This window comes from Apaloderma vittatum, unplaced genomic scaffold, assembly GCF_000703405.1.
Source record: "Apaloderma vittatum isolate BGI_N311 unplaced genomic scaffold, ASM70340v1 scaffold11379, whole genome shotgun sequence".
Classification (NCBI taxonomy): domain Eukaryota; kingdom Metazoa; phylum Chordata; class Aves; order Trogoniformes; family Trogonidae; genus Apaloderma; species Apaloderma vittatum.
The window spans coordinates 72-20,711 of NW_009733542.1; the positions used below are offsets into that span (position 1 = coordinate 72).

Here is a 20,640-nt window from a genome sequence, read left to right on the forward strand (position 1 = left end):
GCTCTCGCTTCCAAATGGGAACGTAAGTGCGGGGGAGGGGAGGGGGCTGGCGCCGGCCCCCGAGGCCCTGCGTCTCACCCAAGCACACGCCTCAAGAATCATTAGAATCATAGAATGGTTCGGCTTCGAGATCGCCTAGTTCCAACCTCCTGCCATGGGCAGGGACACCTCCCACTAGACCAGGTTGCTCAGAGCTCCGTCCAGCCTGGCCTTGGACACTTCCAGGGAGGGTCTTCCACATATTCTCTGGGCAACCTGTTCCAGTGTTTCACCACCCTCGCAGAAAAGAATTTCTTCCTAATAGCTCATCTAAATCTGCCCGCGTTCAGTTTGAAACTATTACCTCTCATCCTGTCACTACACTCCCTCCCCTTCTTTCCTGTAGGCCCCTTTTAAGTACTGGAAGATCACTATAAGGTCTTCCGAGAGCCTTCTCTTCTCTGGGCTGAACAGCCTCAACTCACTCAGCCTGTCCTTGTAGAGGTGCTCCAGCCCTCTGAGGAGCAGGAGGGGTCTCACCACAGCCACCAAAGGGCCTGGTGCCCTTGGGAATGCATAACACAGGAGAGATGCCGGAGTTGTAGTCATTGGTGTTGTCCATGTCTGAAGAAATGCAATCCAGAAACAGTAATAATTGTTGGTATCCACTGTGATGCGTCCTGCATAGTTGTGTGGAGAAAGTGAGGTGGTTGGCTTCATACCTCTTTTTTTTGAAAACTTCTTTGAGAGAAGGCACTCTCACCAAAATTATTTCAACTTTGTTAAATAGATGGGAGTATGTGTATTTTTAACTATGCAGAAAATAAAATGTTCAATGTATAACTTGTAATGATTTAACATAAAGTAATGTTTCATAGTCATCAGCTGCCAGTAAAAATGCTATGTTAATTTGGCGTTATGACTTCTTCTGATGTAGCTATTTATTTGTGTATTAGGACAATGTTTCATACTCCAAACAGGAGTGCATTTCATATCACTGCCCTCTTCCTGTTTTCTAAACTGGATTGTGTACGTGCCAAAGAAACTTTCAGGTAAGCATTTGGCTTGTGAAGTTTCTGGTAGTATCTGTAACTTGGAGAGTTTGATAAAAGCTTACATAGCTGTAGATACCCTACATTTTACGGTTAGCTGTGCCAGCAGCACTGCATTGCAGAATTAAGACTTTTGTCCTTGAGCTCTTCTCTAAACAAGTATGTAACTCTTGCTTGCTAATTATGAAAAGAGATCCTGACCAGCCGAGTACGGCTCATGTTGGGAGTCTGTCCGTGAGAATGGACAGATAAGAGGCTTCTCGTACACAAAGTGTGCATGGGACTGAATGGGAGAGTGTGATCAAAACAGACCTGGGAAAGTCCGTTCTCCCTGTGTGATAAGAGAGTGATTGGAGGAGTACCTGAGCTAATAACAACCCTGGCTGCATAGTCTGGTCTCTTGTTTGTAACCCACAAATAGTACTTCTTGCTAATAAGTATAAATATGTGTGCCTGCTTGCAATAAAGCAGATTCCATTTTCCACCATATCAGAGTCCGTGCATGCTTCTTCACGCATAGCTGCAAAGTAACCTAGCTTTCCCATTCATTTTTTCTCTGACTAAAGAGCAGTAACATTTTCCCGTTATGAATTGCTGCCAGGATCTTCAACATGCGAGATCCCCATCTTCCTTCATGTTTTTCTTCATATAGCAGAGCTATTTTAATTTACTCCTTAAAGAAATGTCTGTAGGAAAACCAGTGATATGAAAATTGTCAGTGTTCAGAGCCCTTTATAAAACTTGCTGCAGACAAATCTGTCTCTGAAATAGTCTGCAATTAATTTATTTTGTCAAGAAAACCTGGTAATTTAACAAACATTTAGCTATTCTTAGTCTAGGCTATATCTCCTCATTTTATGGCTCTGCCAGGAGACATTGCCAAGTAATCTTTGTCTTAGTCTTGTGCTTCTAATGATTCATTAGGTAACTGAATACTTGAATATGTTTTGAAATTGCTTTTTTCTCTCTTCTTTTTCCCCATACCTTTTAAATGGAAAGAGGCTTTCTCTTTCCATTAGGAAAGAACGAAGAGCCTCAATTTAGGAAGCAGTGCTGTATATGGCTAAAAGAGATTGCAGTGAGTATTATGAATAGGAGAAATTACTGCTCTACTGATTTCTGTGAGCTCGGGTTTTTTTGGTTGTTTTTTGGGGGGGGTGGGGGAAATATGTATTGCTTTTAAATTCGGGTTTTAAATAAGGTGGTTTTTTTCCAAAGAATCTTGTTTTACCTTTTATCCTATTTCACATAGTTTACCTTAGACTAAAGAACAAATCAAAATTGATCACTTCAGGTAACATTGGCTATTATACTGTCTTTTCATGCTCCCGATGTTTTAACAATGGTTCTAGAAATCAGCTCTGTATGTACTGGAACACTTTTAGTCGTAATGGGCAAGGTGAAAGCCAACGATGCAACATCTTTGAGTAAGGAAAAAAGCAGAAGAAAGTACACTGATAGATAACTTAAGTAGAAAATACAAAAGAAGACATGAATGTTTTTTCAAAGATGGGGATAACTTAAGTAGAAAATACAAAAGAAGACATGAATGTTTTTTCAAAGATGGGGAATTGCCAATTAGAAGTGAGGAGAGTAGAGATTTCTAACAATTACCCAACATGGATTTCAGTCTTTTTCTTGAAACTGTCTTTTACTTACAGCACTACTCGGGATGGTGGGGGGAACATTCAAAAAGTTTTAATCTCCTCTGTTGACTGCAGTAGATGTCAGCTGTGGTAGCAGAGTAATTTAGCTTTGTATTAGGCTTTGTTGTCAAGTAGGCTGTAGTGTTTTGGTACTCTGCTAAATGTTTGGTGGCTTTTGTTTAGGCTTTATTTCTTAGATTAGTTTTGTGTTTAAAACCAGTTTAACTTTTCTAGAATGCAAAAGAAGGCTATCTTCCAATGGTTACACCTTCTTCACTTCTGTGTCCCGGTGGTCCTAAATTTACTGAGCTTTTTTACCAGTTTGCAAGACATGTAATGATTGAGGACCTGAAAAGGATTTCTGTAGGTAAGATGTACCGGAACAATAAGAGTGCTTCATTTGGTGTATTTGACAGTGAATCTATCAAGTCTTTAATATATACCAAGAGCTTTAAGTAGTTCTGAGTTGGCTGCGCAGTTCAAAATCTTTCATAGCGTTCTGTGCACTTGCATAATGCTACGGCTGATATAACAATGCAGATTGTTTTGCTTTTTATTGCTTTATGGCTTATTGATCTTGCCTCAAGGTTCATCTGTGTAAACCATGTAAACCATTACCTTCACAAGAAATGGTTTGGTCCAAAAGTATTGGACTGCTATACTATACTCTTTCTCACAACTTAAGGAATTCTGAAGGATTCTAACTGTCTATTTTTGGCATCTCGTGTTTTGGTGACCTAAGTTGTCGGGATGGGGAACGAGAGTGAGAGAATGAAAATGTGTACAACAGAGAGAACTGGCGAAAAAAAAGACAGTACTCTGTGCGATGTATTTCAGTCCAGGGAGAATGGGCATCTTGATTTATGATTCTTTCAATTCAAACTAGGGAGATTAGGAACTTCTCTATTTGCTAAAAGTGGATGATGTAATCCAAATATTGACCTTCGTTTAGGCACTGATATACCTTTTGCTGAAGCTGAATTTTTGGAACCTATTGATGAGTACTTGACAAATGCAAGATGTAGAATTGCATACAATAAACTTCTGCAGAGTTTTCAAAAGGAAGATTTTGTTATTCAAGAATATGAGAAAAAAGCACAGTAAGTAATGCATTTGAAGAAAGAATTTTTGGAAAAGCTGACGTGTGTGTGTGTTCTTGAAAGGATTTGAGGAGGCTGCATCTGCTGTACATCATGATTTCTAATGGACTTCTCCCCATTTTTTCCCTCTTAACCTTCTTAATTGACAGTTCTACTGTTTTTAGCATCTTTTGTGAAGCATAGTAAGGTGAAGAAATCAGTTCTTCAGTTAGGAGAGGCTATATTATGGAGTATATGGTTACATGGGCATTAAAAATGACCAGGGAATTTGGCATATATAGCATTATAACTTATTAACATTTGAATGGCCATATATGTGGAATCTAACTGTCTCAGGATCATAAAATCATAGAATGGTTGGGCTGGAAGGGACCTTTTAAGTTCATCTAGCTCAATCTTTGTGGCCCTTGGCTCACTACAACAGGTCCATATCTTTCTCATATTGAGGGCTCCACAGCTGGATGCAGTACTGTGGGTCTCACCAGAGCACAGTAGAGGAGCAGAATCACCTCTCTTGATCTGCTGGCCACGCTTCTCTTCATTCAGCCCAGGATGTGATTGGCCTTCTGGGCTGTGAGCATACATTGTTGGCTCATGTCCAGCTTTTTGTCCACCAGTATCCCCAAGTCGAAAAGGGTTGCTCTCTATCGCATCATCCCCTGGCCTGTGTGGGTAATGGGGATTGCCCCAAGCCAGGTGGAGGACTTTGCACCTGGCCTTGTGGAACCCCATGAGGTTCACATGGACTCATTTCTCCAGCTTGTCCAGATCCCTCTGGTGAACATGCCATCCCTCTGGCATATCAACCGCACCAGTCAGTTTGGTGTCATCTGCAGACTTGCTGAGGGTACACTTGATCCCACTGTCTTTGTCATTGATGGAGATATTGAACAGCACTGGTCCCAGCATGGAGCCCTAAGGGACACCACTTGTTACCCGTTTCAATCTGGACATCGAGACATTGACTACTATCCTTTGCATGTGACCGTCCCACAATTCCTTACTCACTGAACAGGCCACCCGTCAAGTCTGTATGTCTCCAACTTAGAGAGTAGAATGTTTTGGGAACTGTGTCAAAGGCCTTGCAGAAGTCACAGAATCACAGAATTGTTGGAGTTGGAAGGGACCTCTTGTGATCATCTAGTCCAACCTCCTGGGCTAAAGCAGGGTTGCCTAGAACATATCACATAGGATTGCATCCAGGTGGGGTTTGAAAGTGTCCAGTGATGGAGACTCCCACAACTTCTCTGGGCAGCCTCTTCCAGAACTCTTTCACCCTCACAGTAAAGGAAATTCTTCCTGTTATTTAAATGAAACTTTCTGTGTTCTAGCTTGTACCCATTGCCTCTTGTCCTGTCACTTGGCACTACTGAAAAGAGTCCAGCTCCATCCTCCCTGCACCTGCTCTTTATGTATTTATAGACATTGATGAGATCTCCTCTCAGCCTTCTCCAGGCAAAATAGTTCCAGCTCTCTCAACCTTTCCTTGTAAGAGAGATGCTTCAGTCCCCCAGTCATCTTTGTTGCCCTCTGCTGGACTTTCTTCAGTAGTTCCCGGTCTTTCTTGAACTCAAGAGTCCAGAACTAGACATGGTATTCCAGATGTGAGAATAAAGGCAGAGCATGACTTCCCTTGGCCTACTGGCCACACTCTTAATGCAGCCCAGAATACCATTGGCCTTCTTGGCCTTCTTGAACGTTGCTGGTTCATGCTGTCTACTATGACTCCAAGAGCCTCTGCAGGGCTACTTTCCAGCAGGTCTGCCCCTAACCTATACTGGTGCATGGGGTTGTTCCTCCTTGGGTATAGGATCCTGCATTTGCCTGTGTTGAATTTTATTAGATTCCTCTCTGTCCAATGCTCCAGCCTGTCCAGGTCATGCTGGATGGCAGCACAGCCTTCTGGTGTGTCAGCCACCCCTCCTAGTTTTGTAACATCAACAAACTTGCTGAGGATATGTTCTGTCCCCTCATCTAGGTCACTGGACCCAGTACTGACCCCTGGCGAGCACCACTGGTTACATGCCTCCAACTCAACCCTGCTCCAGTGATCACAACCCTCTGGCCTCTATCGCTCAACCAGCTCTCAACCCACCTCACTGTCCACATCTAACTCGCACTTCCTGAGTTGCCTAATAAGGATGTTATGGGAAACAGTGTCAGAAGCCTTACTGAGGGCAAGGTAGATGACATCCACTGCTCTCCTCTCATCTAACTAGCCAGTTATGGCATCATACACGGCTATCAGATTGGTCAAGCATGATTTCCCCTTGGTGAATCCATGTTGATGGCTCCCAATAACTTTCTTTTCTTCCACATATCTGGAGGTGAAATCCAGGACAATTTGTTCTATCACCTTTCCAGGGACAGAGGTGAGACTGACCAGTCCAGTTCCCTGGGTCATCCTTTTTGCCCTTTTTGAAGACTGGAGTGACATTGGCCTTCCTCCAGTCCTCAGCACCTATCCTGTTCTCCATGATCTTTCAAAGGTGTTGGGGAGTGGCCTAGCAATAACATATGCCAGCTCTCTCAGCACTTGTGAGTGCATCCCGTCAGGGCCCGTGGGTTTATGGATGTTCAGTTTGGCTAAGTGGTCCCCAACCTGGTCCTCCTCTAAGGGAAAGTCTTCCTCTCTACAGATCTTTTCCCCTACTTCCCAGGGTCCAGGGTTCATGAGAGCCAGCTTTAGCTGTGAAGACCAAAGCAAAGAAGGCATTCCATAATTCTACCCTCTCTGTAGTTCTGCCACTATGGCCCCCACCTCATTCATCAGTGGGCCCACGTTTTCCCTAGTCTTTCTTTTTCTCTTGATATACTGAAAAAAACCCTTCTTGTTGTCTTTGGTGCCCCTTGCCAGATTCAATCCAAGTGGGCCTTAGCTTTCATTGTTGCATCCCTGTATTCCCTGATAACATTCCTGTATTCCTCGCAAGTGGCCAGTCTTGTTTTCCACATTCTGCAGATTTCAAATGGCCAGTCTTGTTTTCCACATTCTTTAGATTTCCTTCTTCCATTTGAGTTTTTTTAGAAGGTCCTTAGTCCAGATATATGACACCCATTGCTCTTCCCTTGTCCACTGGTGTAGTCACTCCATTGTAGAAAGCCACTAGGTTGGTCAGACAGGACTTGCCCTTGGTGAAGCCCTGCTAGCTGTCTTGAATCACGTCCCTGTCCTCCATGTGCCTGAGCAGAGTCTCTAGGAGGATCTGTTGCATGTTCTCCCCGGCACAGAGGTGAGGCTGACCTGTCAGTAGTTCCCAGGGTCTTCCTTTCTAGCCTTTTTAAAAATGGGTGTAATATTTCCTTTCTTCCAGTCCCCCGGGACTTCACCCGACTGCCATGACTTTTCAGATGTGAAGAGTGGCTTGACAGCTACATCAACCAATTCTCATAACTCTGGGATGCATCACATCACATCACATCACGTCACATCCTGTAGACTTGTGTATGTTCATGTTCCTCAGGTGGTCACAAACCTTGTCTTCACTTGCAGTGGGAGGGACTTTGTCCTTCTGGACTTTGCCCTTTGTCATCCTAGGATGCCACGTGTTGCCCTTGCTTAATCACTGTGGGACGTGTTTTATCTGCATAATCCTTTCACCAAAATCGTGCTGTTCTTTTTTCTTGTGGATGGAAAACCTTCACAGTTTGAGAAATAAGAAAAACTGGAACTTCCTGTGCAGGCACAGAATTATACATAAGTGAAATTTAGATAATTTGAGCAAGACAGTTTGCATGACTGGAGGATTGTCATGGACAGTTGCAAGTTGGTCAGTAAATGTCAGACAAGGAGGAGTTCCACTGTAGGTAGAAGAGTGGTTTCAGTGCATATAGTGTAGCTTCGTACAGGAGGAACACCCTGCTTCATACCTTTGGATAAAGATCAGAGGGTGTAGCATCAAGGGAGAGTTCTTGGTGGGTGTCTGCAGTACGCTTTTTCCTCTAAACAAGGGGAAGTATGTGAAGCCTTCATATGAATCAAACACTCCTCAGACCTGCAGGCCTTGATTCTTGCAGAGGATTTCAGCTTACCGTGCTGTTTGCTGGGAAAGCAGTGCAGTGGCGCATTAGCAATCTGGGAGACCGGAGTGCATTGAGGATGGCTTCGTAATATAGTCACTTGGTGTACTTAGAAGGAGTGGTGCTCTTTTGAACTCACTGCTAACAACTAAGAAACTTTTCTGGAGATGTAACTGTCAAAAAGAGCTTTATGGTCACTGCAGCCCGGGCTGTAGAAGGTGCTAAGGAACATGAGGAAGGCAGATGGAAGAATGATGATGCTGAGCTTAAAAGAGCAGATTTGCATTTGCTCAGGGAACAGCAGTTCTTGTGGAAAGAGCAAGTATCTTGTGGAAAGCAGAAGGGCCCAGAACTGCTAGGGTATTATCAGAGATGCTTGCAGAAGCTCAAGCATGGTCCATCCTCTTAAGTGGGAAAAGAAGCAGACATAATAAGAAGCTAACCTATTTAAAACTGATCTACTGGTGAAGCTGAGAAACCAAAGTGCAGCCTATGGAATAGGGAAAAGGAGACTGACTATCAAACATAAATACAGAAACATTTCTCAAGTGTTCAGTGATGTATTTAGGAATGCCAAAGTTTAGCTAAAGCTCCAAGAGGCTGGTAAGAGCCTGAAAAAAGCCTTCCATAGGTATGTTATTAGGAAGTTGAAATACACTGGGGATTTAGTCTACTCCTGAATGAAATGGTAAGCTAAGGTACAAGTGTCACAGCCTGAAATACCCAATGTCTTCTTTTCCTCAGTCTTCATGGGTAAGGTCAGTCACTCAGTCTCTGTGCCAAAAGGCAATGATGAAAGAAGCAAAAAATGAATGACAGAAGATGGTAAAGCAGAGGTTCATGTGTACCAACTGGACATACACAAACCTTTGCTACCTGCTGAAATGCATCCAAGGGTGCATAGATACTTGCCTGGCATTGTGTTAGAACTGCTCTCTCATCTTTGGAAAGATAGAAGGCTATCTAAAGGGATGAGCCCAATGGGTGGTAGTGCCTCAAAGTCTAACTGGTAGCTAATCATGAATGGAGCTCCTCTGGGGTTGATACTGGGTTTTATATTGTCCCGTGTCTTCATAAGGAATATGGATGACCAAACTGAATATAAACCCACCAAACCTGGCAGATGATGCCAAGACTGGGAGGAAAGTTAGGTATACTGGAATAAAGAACTGTTACACAGGGACATTGCTGAGTTTGGAGACTTGCCTGACAAGAATTGTGCGAGATGTAACGAAGACCAGAGTGAAGTCCTGTACCTGGGATGGAGTGATCCTCAACATTGGTGATTAGTTGGGAGTCAGCTCTACTAAGGAGAACCAAAGGTGAGGGTGGTGCTGAGCCACAAGCTGAACATGAGTTGGCAGTGTACCCTGGTAGCCAGGAAGACCAACAGCCTCCTCAGATTTATGAAAAGGAACGAAGGCAGCAGATGAAGATTTCACTCTGTCTGGCCTTTTGAAGGCCACACCCAGAATACCATGTTCAGTCTTGGTCCACCTGACTGAGGAGACTGAAAGACAGAAGGAATTCTAGCAGAGGACCAGGATGATTAGAGGATTGGAAAACTTGACACATATGAGTAAAAGCTGTAGAAGTTAGTTGTGTCTAGTCTGAGGAAGACAAAGCTCAGGGCATTTAATCACAATCTTGCAATATCTAAAATGTAGTTTTAGAGAGGATGAAGGTGGTGTCATCACAAGGGTGTATGGTGACAGGACAAGAGCAACAGGCCCAAGGAGCTTAAGGGAAAACTCCATCTGAATAAAAAAAAAATTAAAAAAATCTCATGTGAAAACAATTGAACGCTGGAGTAGTTACCCAGAGAAGTGGTGGAATATCCTTAGCTGGAAATGTTCAAGTCTTGGCTTGACAGGAACATAGTTGAAGACTCTACTTTCAATGAGAGGCTCAAAAATGAAATTTACAGACGTCATGGTTTCCTAAACTTCTCTGATTTCTGTAATTCTTCATCTCAATCTCCTTGGGAAGTGTTGGTGCTCATGCTTACTTTGTGAGTGGTACCCTTCAAAAACTTAATTCTGTATAGTTTTTTCAATCTCAACAAGGCATCAGAACTCTGAAGATCCCTTAGAATTCAGCATGATTCAGTCATCATGTTTCTGGAAATGAAGGCACTGTGTTTTTACATGCTTAAAAATTTAATAAAAAGCACTTATTTGACAAAAGAACTTTGGTGGTCCAGCTGCTTGTATCCCACTATTCTGCTCTCTAGCTTTTGAAACTGAGGGATTTGGGTACTGTACAATTGCTGAATATGTTTGGAAGTTTATATAATGCACTTTCTAGTAGCTTCGTTATTGTTCTTGGATCTGATAAAAGCTGCTCCATTGCAATAAAACAACTGACAGCTCAGTTACTTAATTTGCAAATATCTTTTATGGATGTCTTTCTGCACAAAGTCGTTATGAGGGAGTCGGGGATAAGTTTTTGTTTGTTTGGCTGTTTTTTTGTATTATTGCAAAACTGCCTCAGTATGAAGATTTGGAAAGAATGAGCATGATTGGTTAGTGATTGTAAAGAATTCTTGGAATAGCAGAGTAGAAACTTGGAAGCTTTAAAAAATCTGTGGTAACTGTTAACTTTTTTCCTAGGCTTTTAATTAAAGAAATAAAACAGATGAAGTCTGAATATATGTTTCTGCAGGTACAGTCTTGCCAGTAAGTGTTTTTCCTTGTAACTAAGTTTGTATATGTAAAATATATTTCTTACTCTGTTTTATGAAATGCAAACTATGATTTCATTGTAGTCCACTTGAATTTTTGTTTTGCATGTGCATGTAGGAAGAAACAAAATGACCCATACAAAAATGACAAAATAGACAAAAATGAGAAAATTCAGAAGGTGAGCATTTCTTTTTCTGCTGTGGCAGTGTGCTGTGTTTCTTACGTTTCTGCAACACTTACTCTCAGATACTGTTATTTCCACTTGTCTACCTGTGATTATGCAAGCCCTTTCATCTGCCTTTATGCTGTTTTTATTCTCTCAATATAGGTATTACAGCAAACATTGTAACATAGTATTTTTGTCCTTCTTGCCTATTAAGGTCCGCAGTATGTGGACGCTTGTAATGGAAACACTTACGTCTCTGAAAAAGGAAAAGGAAGTTGTGGATTCTGTACTTAATGTACTTAATGGTTCTGTTGATCAGTGCGTTTTAGATGGAAATAATGTTGTATTACGTGTTCCACGGCTGTTGACACACAGAGTTGAAAGTGACATACATCAAGTAAGTTATTTTTGCCCTTCTTGCTTTGCCCTTCTTGTTTTTTTGATTCCTGTATGTGTAAATCAGAACCTTAAAAAAATAAATAAAAGTACTTCACATACAATAAGAGGTGATTGCTCAAGAGTGGACAAAATATGTCCAATTTGTATATAAAAAGAATTTGTTAGGATTATGCTGCTGTTTAATACTGGTTATGCGTCAGCCATTAACTTCTGAAGTTCAATAACTGCATTGATAAGTCTGTCTGATTAGTAGTTGATTTTATTTTTTTATTTAGACTTTAAAACTAGGTTGACCAGTTTAGCTGTTGCTTTTGTTTCCAGTGTGTAGTATATAGTGCTCTTTAAGCCTGCCACCACTTTTGGGGCAGTGGTTAAATAGAATACCTTATTAGTTGAAGTTTTCTTAGTTCCTGTTGTTTTATAGGCTGCTTTCAAGCAGCTGATTCTAGAAAACAAACCTGAGGGTTAAATCTGGAGTTTGCATTTTGGTTGTTTCACTTATCAGGAACTGAATCAGAATACCAAGTGGAAGTTTGTATCCCTGCTCTGACTACAGAAGACATCATTTTCTGAATATCGATGTTGTTCACTAGTTCTTTTTTATTTTTCTTGCTTGCTGGACTTCAAGCTTTGTACAGGAAATCTATATGAAGCTGGAAAACTGAATTTCTTAACAGTCATTCACTTATTAAATGAAGCCTTGAGGACACTGAGAGATGAATATCATCAGTCTGAATTTAAACCACAGCTTAAGGACACTGAGACTATGGTTACAGTCTGCAATGCATTATTACAGAAGTTGAAAGCAAAGAGGTAATTGCCTGGAAATTTTCTCTGGTTCCTTGTGCTTTAGTGTAAGGATCATGTATTCCTACCTTGGATTCTTTTCTAAAATATTATAATTTATAGTGAGAGCATGTTGGTTCAGTCTTTTTCCTTTGTCTCTGGGAAATTGACATTTGTCTGAATTATCTTTATAATTGTTAACTGAGATTTTTTTTCTAGTTAACTTCAGGTTTTTGCCCTTGCTTCATTAATATTTTAGGCTTTTTTCCTGAGGATCTTGTTTGCTAACTGAATTGATCTTTGTTTGTCCTTTTGTTTATTTTGGTTTTTTGTAACATTTATCAGTTCTGGGATATATCTTGTTGTGTGTATCTTATTGTGTGTATGTATTTTAGTGTAGTTCTTCCAATTCTACTATAAGGAACATAAAAACTACCTAGCAACTATTTTGCAGGTTGTGAATTTCTTGTAGTTCTTAGTGCATGCACAAAGGCATGAATAAGTTGATGTATAGCAAAGATTTTGCAGGGTAAGGGGAACACATAATACTCCTCATCTTTATGCAGAATGGTTGTCTCCATCAACAGATGTATTATGCTCATTTTCCATGCTCATATATTGCAGCCTAGCAATAGAGGAACAGCAGCAAGTGTCAAGGAGTCAATCTTCCAGAAGAGAAGAGGACTGGCAAGTGAAGTGGAGAAACTTCCTTGGCCTGTGTCCTTTTAGTGCACTGTTTTGTGAGGATCCAGTAAGTAGTGTTCAATTTTGTATTATTCTAGGGAAGAGAAAGGGTGAAGGTGAGAGAGGATGTACCTCTAGAGCTGGTAGGTTCTGTTGCAGCACCTAAGTTCTATATGTGAAGTTAGGAAATCAGCACAATATAGAAGAAATCGATTTATGATTGGACTTTGTTAAAGAAGGTATGTTTGCCTTAATGACAGCTAATGTCTTCATTTGAGATGGGCGATGGAACCATCTTGTCAAGACAGAAGATCAGCATAAGAGTGATCTGATTTTGTTTTAGTTTTGTCTACATTCAGCGCCCCATGGAAATTGAGCTTTTGTGTCCTATCACTCTGGACATCTGCTGAGTTTTGGGTTTCCCTTTTAAAGTGATCTGCTTGATGAATGAATAATTTCCATTCTGACACTTGCTTTGCTACAGGAATCTGAGTTTATACCCTTACCTAGCTACCCAGCAGAGAGGAGAAAAGTTCATGTTGAGTCTGACAACTGGTTTGCACAAAAGCTGTTGTAAATAGTCATTAGTGGCTGTTGATATGCATAATTTTTTCAGCCTGCTTGTGTATTTTTTTTCTTTTGAAAGGAACTTGATTTAAGACCTTTGCCAGCCTGTTCTTTGAATGTCACAGAAGAAGATCATGAGTATAGTGTCTTTTCTCAACATCTAGTATCAGCTTCAGGTGAGTGCCAGTGTTAATGAGAGGGATGAATATGCCCTTGGGGATATGTATTGATAAACACAGGTAGGTGTGGTGGGAAAAACAAGGGTGGAATTCTGCTTTCTGGAATTCATATGCCACACAATTGATGTGTATGTGGAAAGGAGGGGATAATGATGTCATGTGGCTGGGACTGTAGTTTGGAGGAAGGTAGAATGTGCGGAGTAGCAGATTGAATGATGCCTCTTGAACACGTGTTTAGCAGCAATGCCAATAGGTACTGGCTGGTAACGGCTTCTGTGGCTGCAGGTGGCACCTGAGCAAGAGGTTTGATTCATCTGTCCTATTTATATATTAATTTATATTCCTTGAAGTCTTCATGTAGTGCCCCATGTGAATAGTCTACAGAAATGGTCTGAGTCAGTTGTGTCATCTGGGAAGCCTGAGCAAAAGAAATGGAAGCAATAACAAAACTCTTTAACTTGCTTTTCTAGATATTTATGACTCTGTTCATGAAGTGTGCGATGAGAAAGATGACAGAGCATTGGAAAATGTGATGGATAAATCAATGTCACCACCAAGATGGTATGGTGTTATTGAGAAGTTGATAAAATTGTATCACAAAACCCCTTAATTCATAATTTGTTAATTTTGGGAGGCTGATACACAACTAGGGCTAAATCTGCTCTAATTGTCACATGTTCTCCCTATAATAAAATTGCCTTCTGATGACCGGGACGAATTGAGGGAAATCGTAACGGACAGATACGGGGCACACAATCATTAATGGACTTGTACTAAGATTTTTATGCCACTTACTAACTTGTTTCTAAAATTTTTTATCCCTCACCTTTCCCCTCGCCTCGCATTGCTCCCCAAGGATTTCTTCAGTGCCTTTGGAATTGCCAGAAGCATCTGAAAACAGAGATGTGTTCATTGAAAAGGTTATTCATTATTTTCTTACCTTTCAAAAAAATTAAAATCAGAATACTTGCTTTTTATGTTGATCAAAGCCTAGATTAAGTATTTTGCAGTTAAGGGTTGTAGAGTTTTTTTGTCTTTTTTTTTGTTTTGTTTTGTTTTCTTTTTTAAGTAGTATTTTTACACATCTGGGTAGTCCTATAAAGCTATAAAAGCTGCCAGGGACTTCATTAAGCTTTGGGAAAAGACAATGGGAAGTAAGTTTACGTGCATCTGAGTTCCAGTGCAACATACAGTGTGTCACTGATTCCATGCTTGCTGAAACAGTTTTTTTCGGTGTGAGCAGTGGTCATTTTAATGTTTCTTTAACTAATGTGTGACCATAAGAGTTACAGTGGAACTAAGAGCAAGCTGAATGTGCAATTGTCTGTTGCCCAGTTGTTTACTGTAGTGTGTTCGAGGTAATTGCAGCAGGCTCATCTGTGATCTATGCAGCACCCTATCTTAAGCACTGTTTATGTGTTTATACTTCAAATACTATGCAAAAATATTTTGTGTCTAGTTAGAATTTAAGATTGAAATATTTTTTTGATTAAACAGTAATGCCATTGCTGTTCAGAATTTGTATGGCAGTTTCCTCACAATAATTTTGAAACTTGAGTTTAAAACTTTTAATAATTCATGTATATTCCTCTAGAACTTGCATACTGAAACCTGCAAAGGGAAAGAAAATCTTTCACCTCCAAAGATCTTAAATGGAAAGGCTGAGTCTGCCATTTCAGAAATGCAGACAAATGCAAGTGAAGATGGTGTCCAGGTGGAGTCTCCTGTCAGAAAAGAAGACCCTCTTGAAAAAGCCAGAGATGAACTGGCAGGAGAGGTTAGGAAATGGTTTTCTTTTTAAATTTTCTTGTTTCTTTTTAAAGAAATGGTCATTAAGTTAAGAGAACAAAGTACCAACTGTATCATAAAATGCCCCTTGTAGTCTGAATATATAAAAAGTTACTTTTTCCTGCTCAGCAGTAATCAGCGTTACTAAGTTTTAGAGACTGCCCACTTAAGTACCCCCTGAAAGCATAGAGCTTGTGGAGTTACACTTAAAAATCATGGTGAAGCGAATAGCACTTTCAGTAGAATAATGGTATTATCTTTAGCACGTCTCATACTTTAGTTTATGAACCACTGCATATATTAAGAATTCAGCAGTCTTTTTTGTTTCTGAAGTTATACAGATTAAATATTTAATGGGATATCAAAGGTTAGGGCTGATTTGACCACTAAATGAAGGACAGAAACTTTCTGACTTCTCTTCCTCTCCAAACAGGAAGAGAAAAGGAATGAGTCAGAGAGACTTATGGATTGGAAAAGAAAAACAAAACTGCTTTAATGAACAATAATAGTATTAATAAAAATATAATGAAAATATACAAAACCAGTATCAAACCCAGCTGCTCCCCGTGATAGCAATCCCCACTGATAACTGCAGAGCAGGCAGCACTGGGCAAGCCCTAGGCTCCATGGCAGAGGGGAACCAGACATAGGAGCTGGATTTGGGAACTTAGCATTGGGATCAAAGGCAGAAGAATGGACGGAGTCCGCCTCAGACACTGGCCTTTGAAGAAGAGAAGAGCTTAACCCCTGTGATTCCTCAGATTTCTACTGAATATGACATATATGGAATGGAATACTCCCGTTGTTCAGCTTTGGGTTGCCTGTCCTCTCCATTCCTCACTGGAGGTGCAACCTTCCTTGCAATGCCTTTTTACTTGTCAGCACCCTCAGTGTGGCACACAAGGGCCAGCAGTGACCTTGGTCACCACAGGAGCAAGTAAGAGCCTTTCTGCATCCCAGTCCCAGGCAGTAACTGTAAACATCAGGTGTTGTCACTGCTAGTAGCAGGCACTGTTTGTAAAAAGATGCTGTTAACTTCAGGAAGTGCAGCCTCTTAGGAGACACTTAGCTGAAAAGTAAAATGATTGAACAGAATTGGTTCGGTTTAGCTCAAACCAGCACACAGGGTGTTGGGATAAAAGAGGCAACAATTTCTGTTGCAGGAAGGAGGCACCAAATTCTGTCACTTCAAAAGAGGCAACATTTTCTGTTCCCAAAAAAAAAAAAAAAAGGGCAAATCAGTTTGGCAGAAGCTAAGCTCCCTTGTGTTCCAGTTTGTCCTGAGATACCAGAGGGACTGGGGGCAGCTAGGCTTAGGTTCTCAGCGATGCCCAATTCAGCATTACTAACGCAATGTGCCAATATGCCTTCGATATGGTGGTGCCCCTGGAATTACAATTCACGAGAGTGGCAACATACTCACCCGGCCAAACTCTGTGTGTCAGTGTCGAGGACTCACACGGCCAGACTGGAATCAGATATAGTTTATTGAAGCAACAGATACACAAATTCATTGTGATTGCTGGTGACAGTGACTGACTGCAAAGCACGTGCAAAAGTTACAGATGTATTAGATTATGAGCAGCTCTGTAAAGATTTCCTAAGTATCCCAGGGTGAGTGTTTGGATCTTACCCCAAGGCGTCCCCGTGGAGGGGAAGAGGCTCAGCCTGTAGACTGATCCCAGGAGTCAGAGGTGGTCTGTGGTGGTATTTCCTCTGATGGTGGTGGAATCTTCCCTAACATCCCTCCTCTCTTTGGCCTTTATATATTATTTGTTACCTTTCAGGTGGAGCTTGAGTGACTCTAGTCATGCATATCTGTATTGTGATTGATGTAAATTTTCCTCACTTCACGTTTAAATGTATAGACTCGAAAAATTCAACGTGGAAGCTCAGTGAGGGCTGGTCGCACCTCAGAAATGGGTAGCTTTTTGGGATGGAGGTGTGCTTTGGTATTATGATGAGATTATAAGGAGCATAATTCACCCAAAGGATGACATCTGTCACAAGATGATAGACTGTTGGCCCAGAATAGTAAATATGCAGTTAATTGGCTCCTTGACGTCTCCAGGTTCCTTTGTGTTCACAAAGCTTGACCATGGTATCTCCACTGTGTTCTGTGCTCTGTGGGATTTTCTCTTCAGAGTCAGAAACATCAAGCTCCCTTAATGCTACTAATCCTTAAGGTTACCTTAGAAACCTTTGTGGGGAGAGCTCCTTATGCACCAGCTGCACGCTGTCCTGGAAACTTTCTCGATGTTCTGATGTGTGAACAATGCTATGTAGGTAATTAAGTAATTTTAGATAATTACTCCACCTCAAATGCTGTGGGAAAGGTTAGGTTTTTGAGGGTCAAATGCTCTTGCAATGTTTTAGCCAAGATGGTTGCCTTGCGGTTAGAACTAAAGTTTAGGCAAAGATGCCTTAGTCCCACACAGGAGCTTGAGAATTTTAAGCACGAATTTAACTGCATCCTGTTAGGTATTTTATTTAAGATTTAACCTAGGAATTCCTTCAAAAGAGTTGGTGTTAAGTGTGCCACAGCTTGATTTGGAAAGTAAATCGCATCTTTCAGTGAAATGGTACAGTTCTTTTACTTATGTAAATATAGCTCTTAGTGTTCATGTTCATTCAGTTCTTGACTAGTGTCTTACAACATTCTATCTGAGCACATTTTCTTCTTTTAGAGATGAATTCATAGGTGATGAGGGAACTGTGATTGAATTCTGATTCTGACTCTGAAGAAGAATCAGGAGATTCCAAACTATTCAGATCATTTGGAGAATGGGATTTATTTTGAGACATAGCTGACAGAAATAATGAAGTTATAATAATATTTGTTTTCTCAGGATTTTCTCTCTCTTAATATTCTACAGATTGCAAGAACAGTGATGTCTGAATCACCTCAGAGTGCTGAAGGAAAAGGATTGTCATTAGAAGATCTGATTAAGTTACTTTCCTTTGACCCATTTTTGACACGGAAACAAATTCCCCGAACTCCAGAAAATCTGCGTAAGTCTAAAACTGGTTTTATAATACTCAGTGGTTAGAACAATGATGTTGTACATATGACACAAGAAGAAAAAGGTAATTATTTCATTGAAGCTGGTGTTGTGTTATGGAGCGAGCCACGAGGATAACTTGCAGCTTCAATAAAAGATAAAGATATGAATACTATGAATTTAACTTTTTTCCCATGTAGAATACTCTTTGTGTTGAGGAAGAAAACTAAACATAAACAATATAAAACAGCTGTACATATTACCTGTTGGATTGCTTATGTTACTGAAGGGACAGAAGAAAAACACATTGATTAAGATTATGAAAGTAATAAAATTTTGCTTTGGTTTGTTCTATTTAGTTACTGAAATCAGAAGCTCATGGAGAAAAGCCATTCAAACTGGTGGCTCGTCAGACACAGAGCTGGACGCACCTGAGGTATCACAGCTAGAAGTATCCCAACTAGAAGAATCTTCGGCGAATGCTACACTTGCAATGCAGAGGGTGTCAGATTTGAATTTCACGTGCTCTATCCCTGCATCTCCTGTACCTGACTTTGATCCTCCCTTGTCAGAAAGGAAGTCCCAGTTAAGTTCTACGAAATTTAGACCTGAAGAGCAGATGATGATAAGTAATGCCACTGACTCTGCGATTTTGGAAACATCTGAAGTGCGAGAGAGTGAGAGCACTGAAGCACAGGAATTAGAAAGTGGTTTTTTGAATGAAAGTTCTGTAGAAGATCCGGAAGAACAGACTTTTCAATATGCAAAGAGCCTGAATGCTACAGATATTTGTTCAGAAAACAATAGTGAAACAATTGGTCTGCCCTCATACTTATCTCAGTGTTCCTCAGTAAATGGGTTGCTGCACTGGAATGTCCCTCCGTTGTTAAGTTCTCTCAGCCATGAAGCAGGCAGCTTGGGGATATTGGATGAGACACTTCCAGAAATATTTGATAACATAGGTCCTAATATATCTACAAATTCAGAGACTGATTTTGGTGAACTGGAGGACACATATGTACCAGAGGGTTCAAAAAATGAGGGAGATATTCAAAAATCACAGCTAGATCTCCAGTCCCTGTTAACCACAGATGAAGAGCTGAAAGAGTCTGTATCTGGAAGTGAAGAGGAGCTGCACCAAACACATAGTAAAAGTGTATCTATAAGTTGTAGGTCAGACCCAAGTCTTTCAGCAAAGAGATGAGTTGTGTAGTCCTGTAGAAATCTTCTCCCTGGATGCAGAATTTACCAAGACACCATCACCAACATCTCATAATGAAAAAAAATATTCCCTTTCATCTTTGCTGGTAAACTGTCAACGTCTGGAGGAAATGACATCAGTGATAGAAGACATCCCATTAGACTTAATGTGTAGATTGAAGGGTAAGTGTCCGAGTACTTCGACAATAAGATTTTGTCTATTCAGACACTGAGTATACTGCCATAAATAACGTGTGCTGAATAGCTGAACCCTGCTGTCTAAGTGTGGGGAGACAGACAATTTGTGTGCTTATTCCTTATGGAAGATGAGGCCTAAAAGCAAAGGAAACATGTTTCATCTAGTTGTATCAAATCCTGCAAGTAGGAGGAGAGTTGTTTATCTGACTTTCTAAGGTAATCTGCAGCTATTTTAAGAAAAAACAATTAAAAAAGCCTTATAGTGCATCAGCAATGGAGTGATCTGAAATTAAATTTTGAGAATTCACAGTTAGTTTGAAATAGTGTGTTAACTCTGAAAAAATTTAGCTGTTTAGAAATGTGCTGTAGATAGTTGGAATTTTAGTGAGTTCAGTCAGGTGTTCATAGTCCATAATGCTTATATTAATGCACTTTTTATAAAGAAATATCTTACGTTCAAGCCTGCCTGCCCCCTCACCCCATTTCCAATAGAAGTGTCAACTTTATTAACCAGTAGTTCAGTATTTAGTTACATGCAAGGTCAGTTTTTGAACTGCATTAATAAAAATGAGCCAGTCATAGTTTCACCAAAACAGCTGGTATTTAATGGAGTGCTAGGAATTTAACATACCAAGGTATTCTCAAGCAGTAGTGAGATTTATACTTTGTGCAAAGGCTTGCTGCAATTTAGCTTTCATTTAAAATTGTGGCTGTACTGATGACAGATGATTTTACTATAACAGTTGTCAAAATTGGTAGTACCATTTCATATATTTTTTTTTTTAAAATATGCCAAACACTTTTGTAGTAGTAGTTCTGTCAATTAATCTAATATTCTAGGATGCTAACTAATACACTTTTTCTTCCAGATAAAGAGCAGCTGAATGAGGAGCCAGGCATGAAGGAACCTTCATCAGGATAGAATTTGTAAAGCAGAAGTGTAACCATAGTAGCACAATTAGGTTCACTTGTGTGTGCAGCATCTTCTCAAAGCACCAGCTGGATCAAGGAGTTGCAGTGCTTTGTATTTTTTCCAGAGACTGTATTCCAGTCTCCTTGTTTAGGAGTGTCAGCTGCCTGCTCTGGTTCTTCCAGTCTAATGTCACACGTATTTAGCATTCTATGTACAGCCCATCATCTATGTATAGAGCTGTGAATTCCTTTGTGTGTGTATTTTTTTAGAAGAACAG

The 20,640-nt window shown here is 40.5% G+C and overlaps 1 protein-coding gene across 1 annotated transcript; it reads left to right on the top strand.

Annotated features, from left to right (window-relative positions):
• The first annotated feature begins 939 nt into the window (after window positions 1-939).
• On the top strand, window positions 940-20,372 carry HAUS6 (HAUS augmin-like complex, subunit 6). The gene is given in 17 exon segments (XM_009875941.1): window positions 940-1,031; window positions 2,031-2,109; window positions 2,912-3,044; window positions 3,630-3,777; window positions 10,410-10,475; window positions 10,599-10,659; window positions 10,862-11,044; window positions 11,675-11,859; window positions 12,457-12,583; window positions 13,163-13,259; window positions 13,733-13,823; window positions 14,083-14,182; window positions 14,857-15,039; window positions 17,927-18,062; window positions 18,412-19,240; window positions 19,242-19,435; window positions 20,320-20,372. Coding segments are annotated over 17 exon segments (2,757 nt in total).
• Window positions 20,373-20,640: the final 268 nt, after the last annotated feature.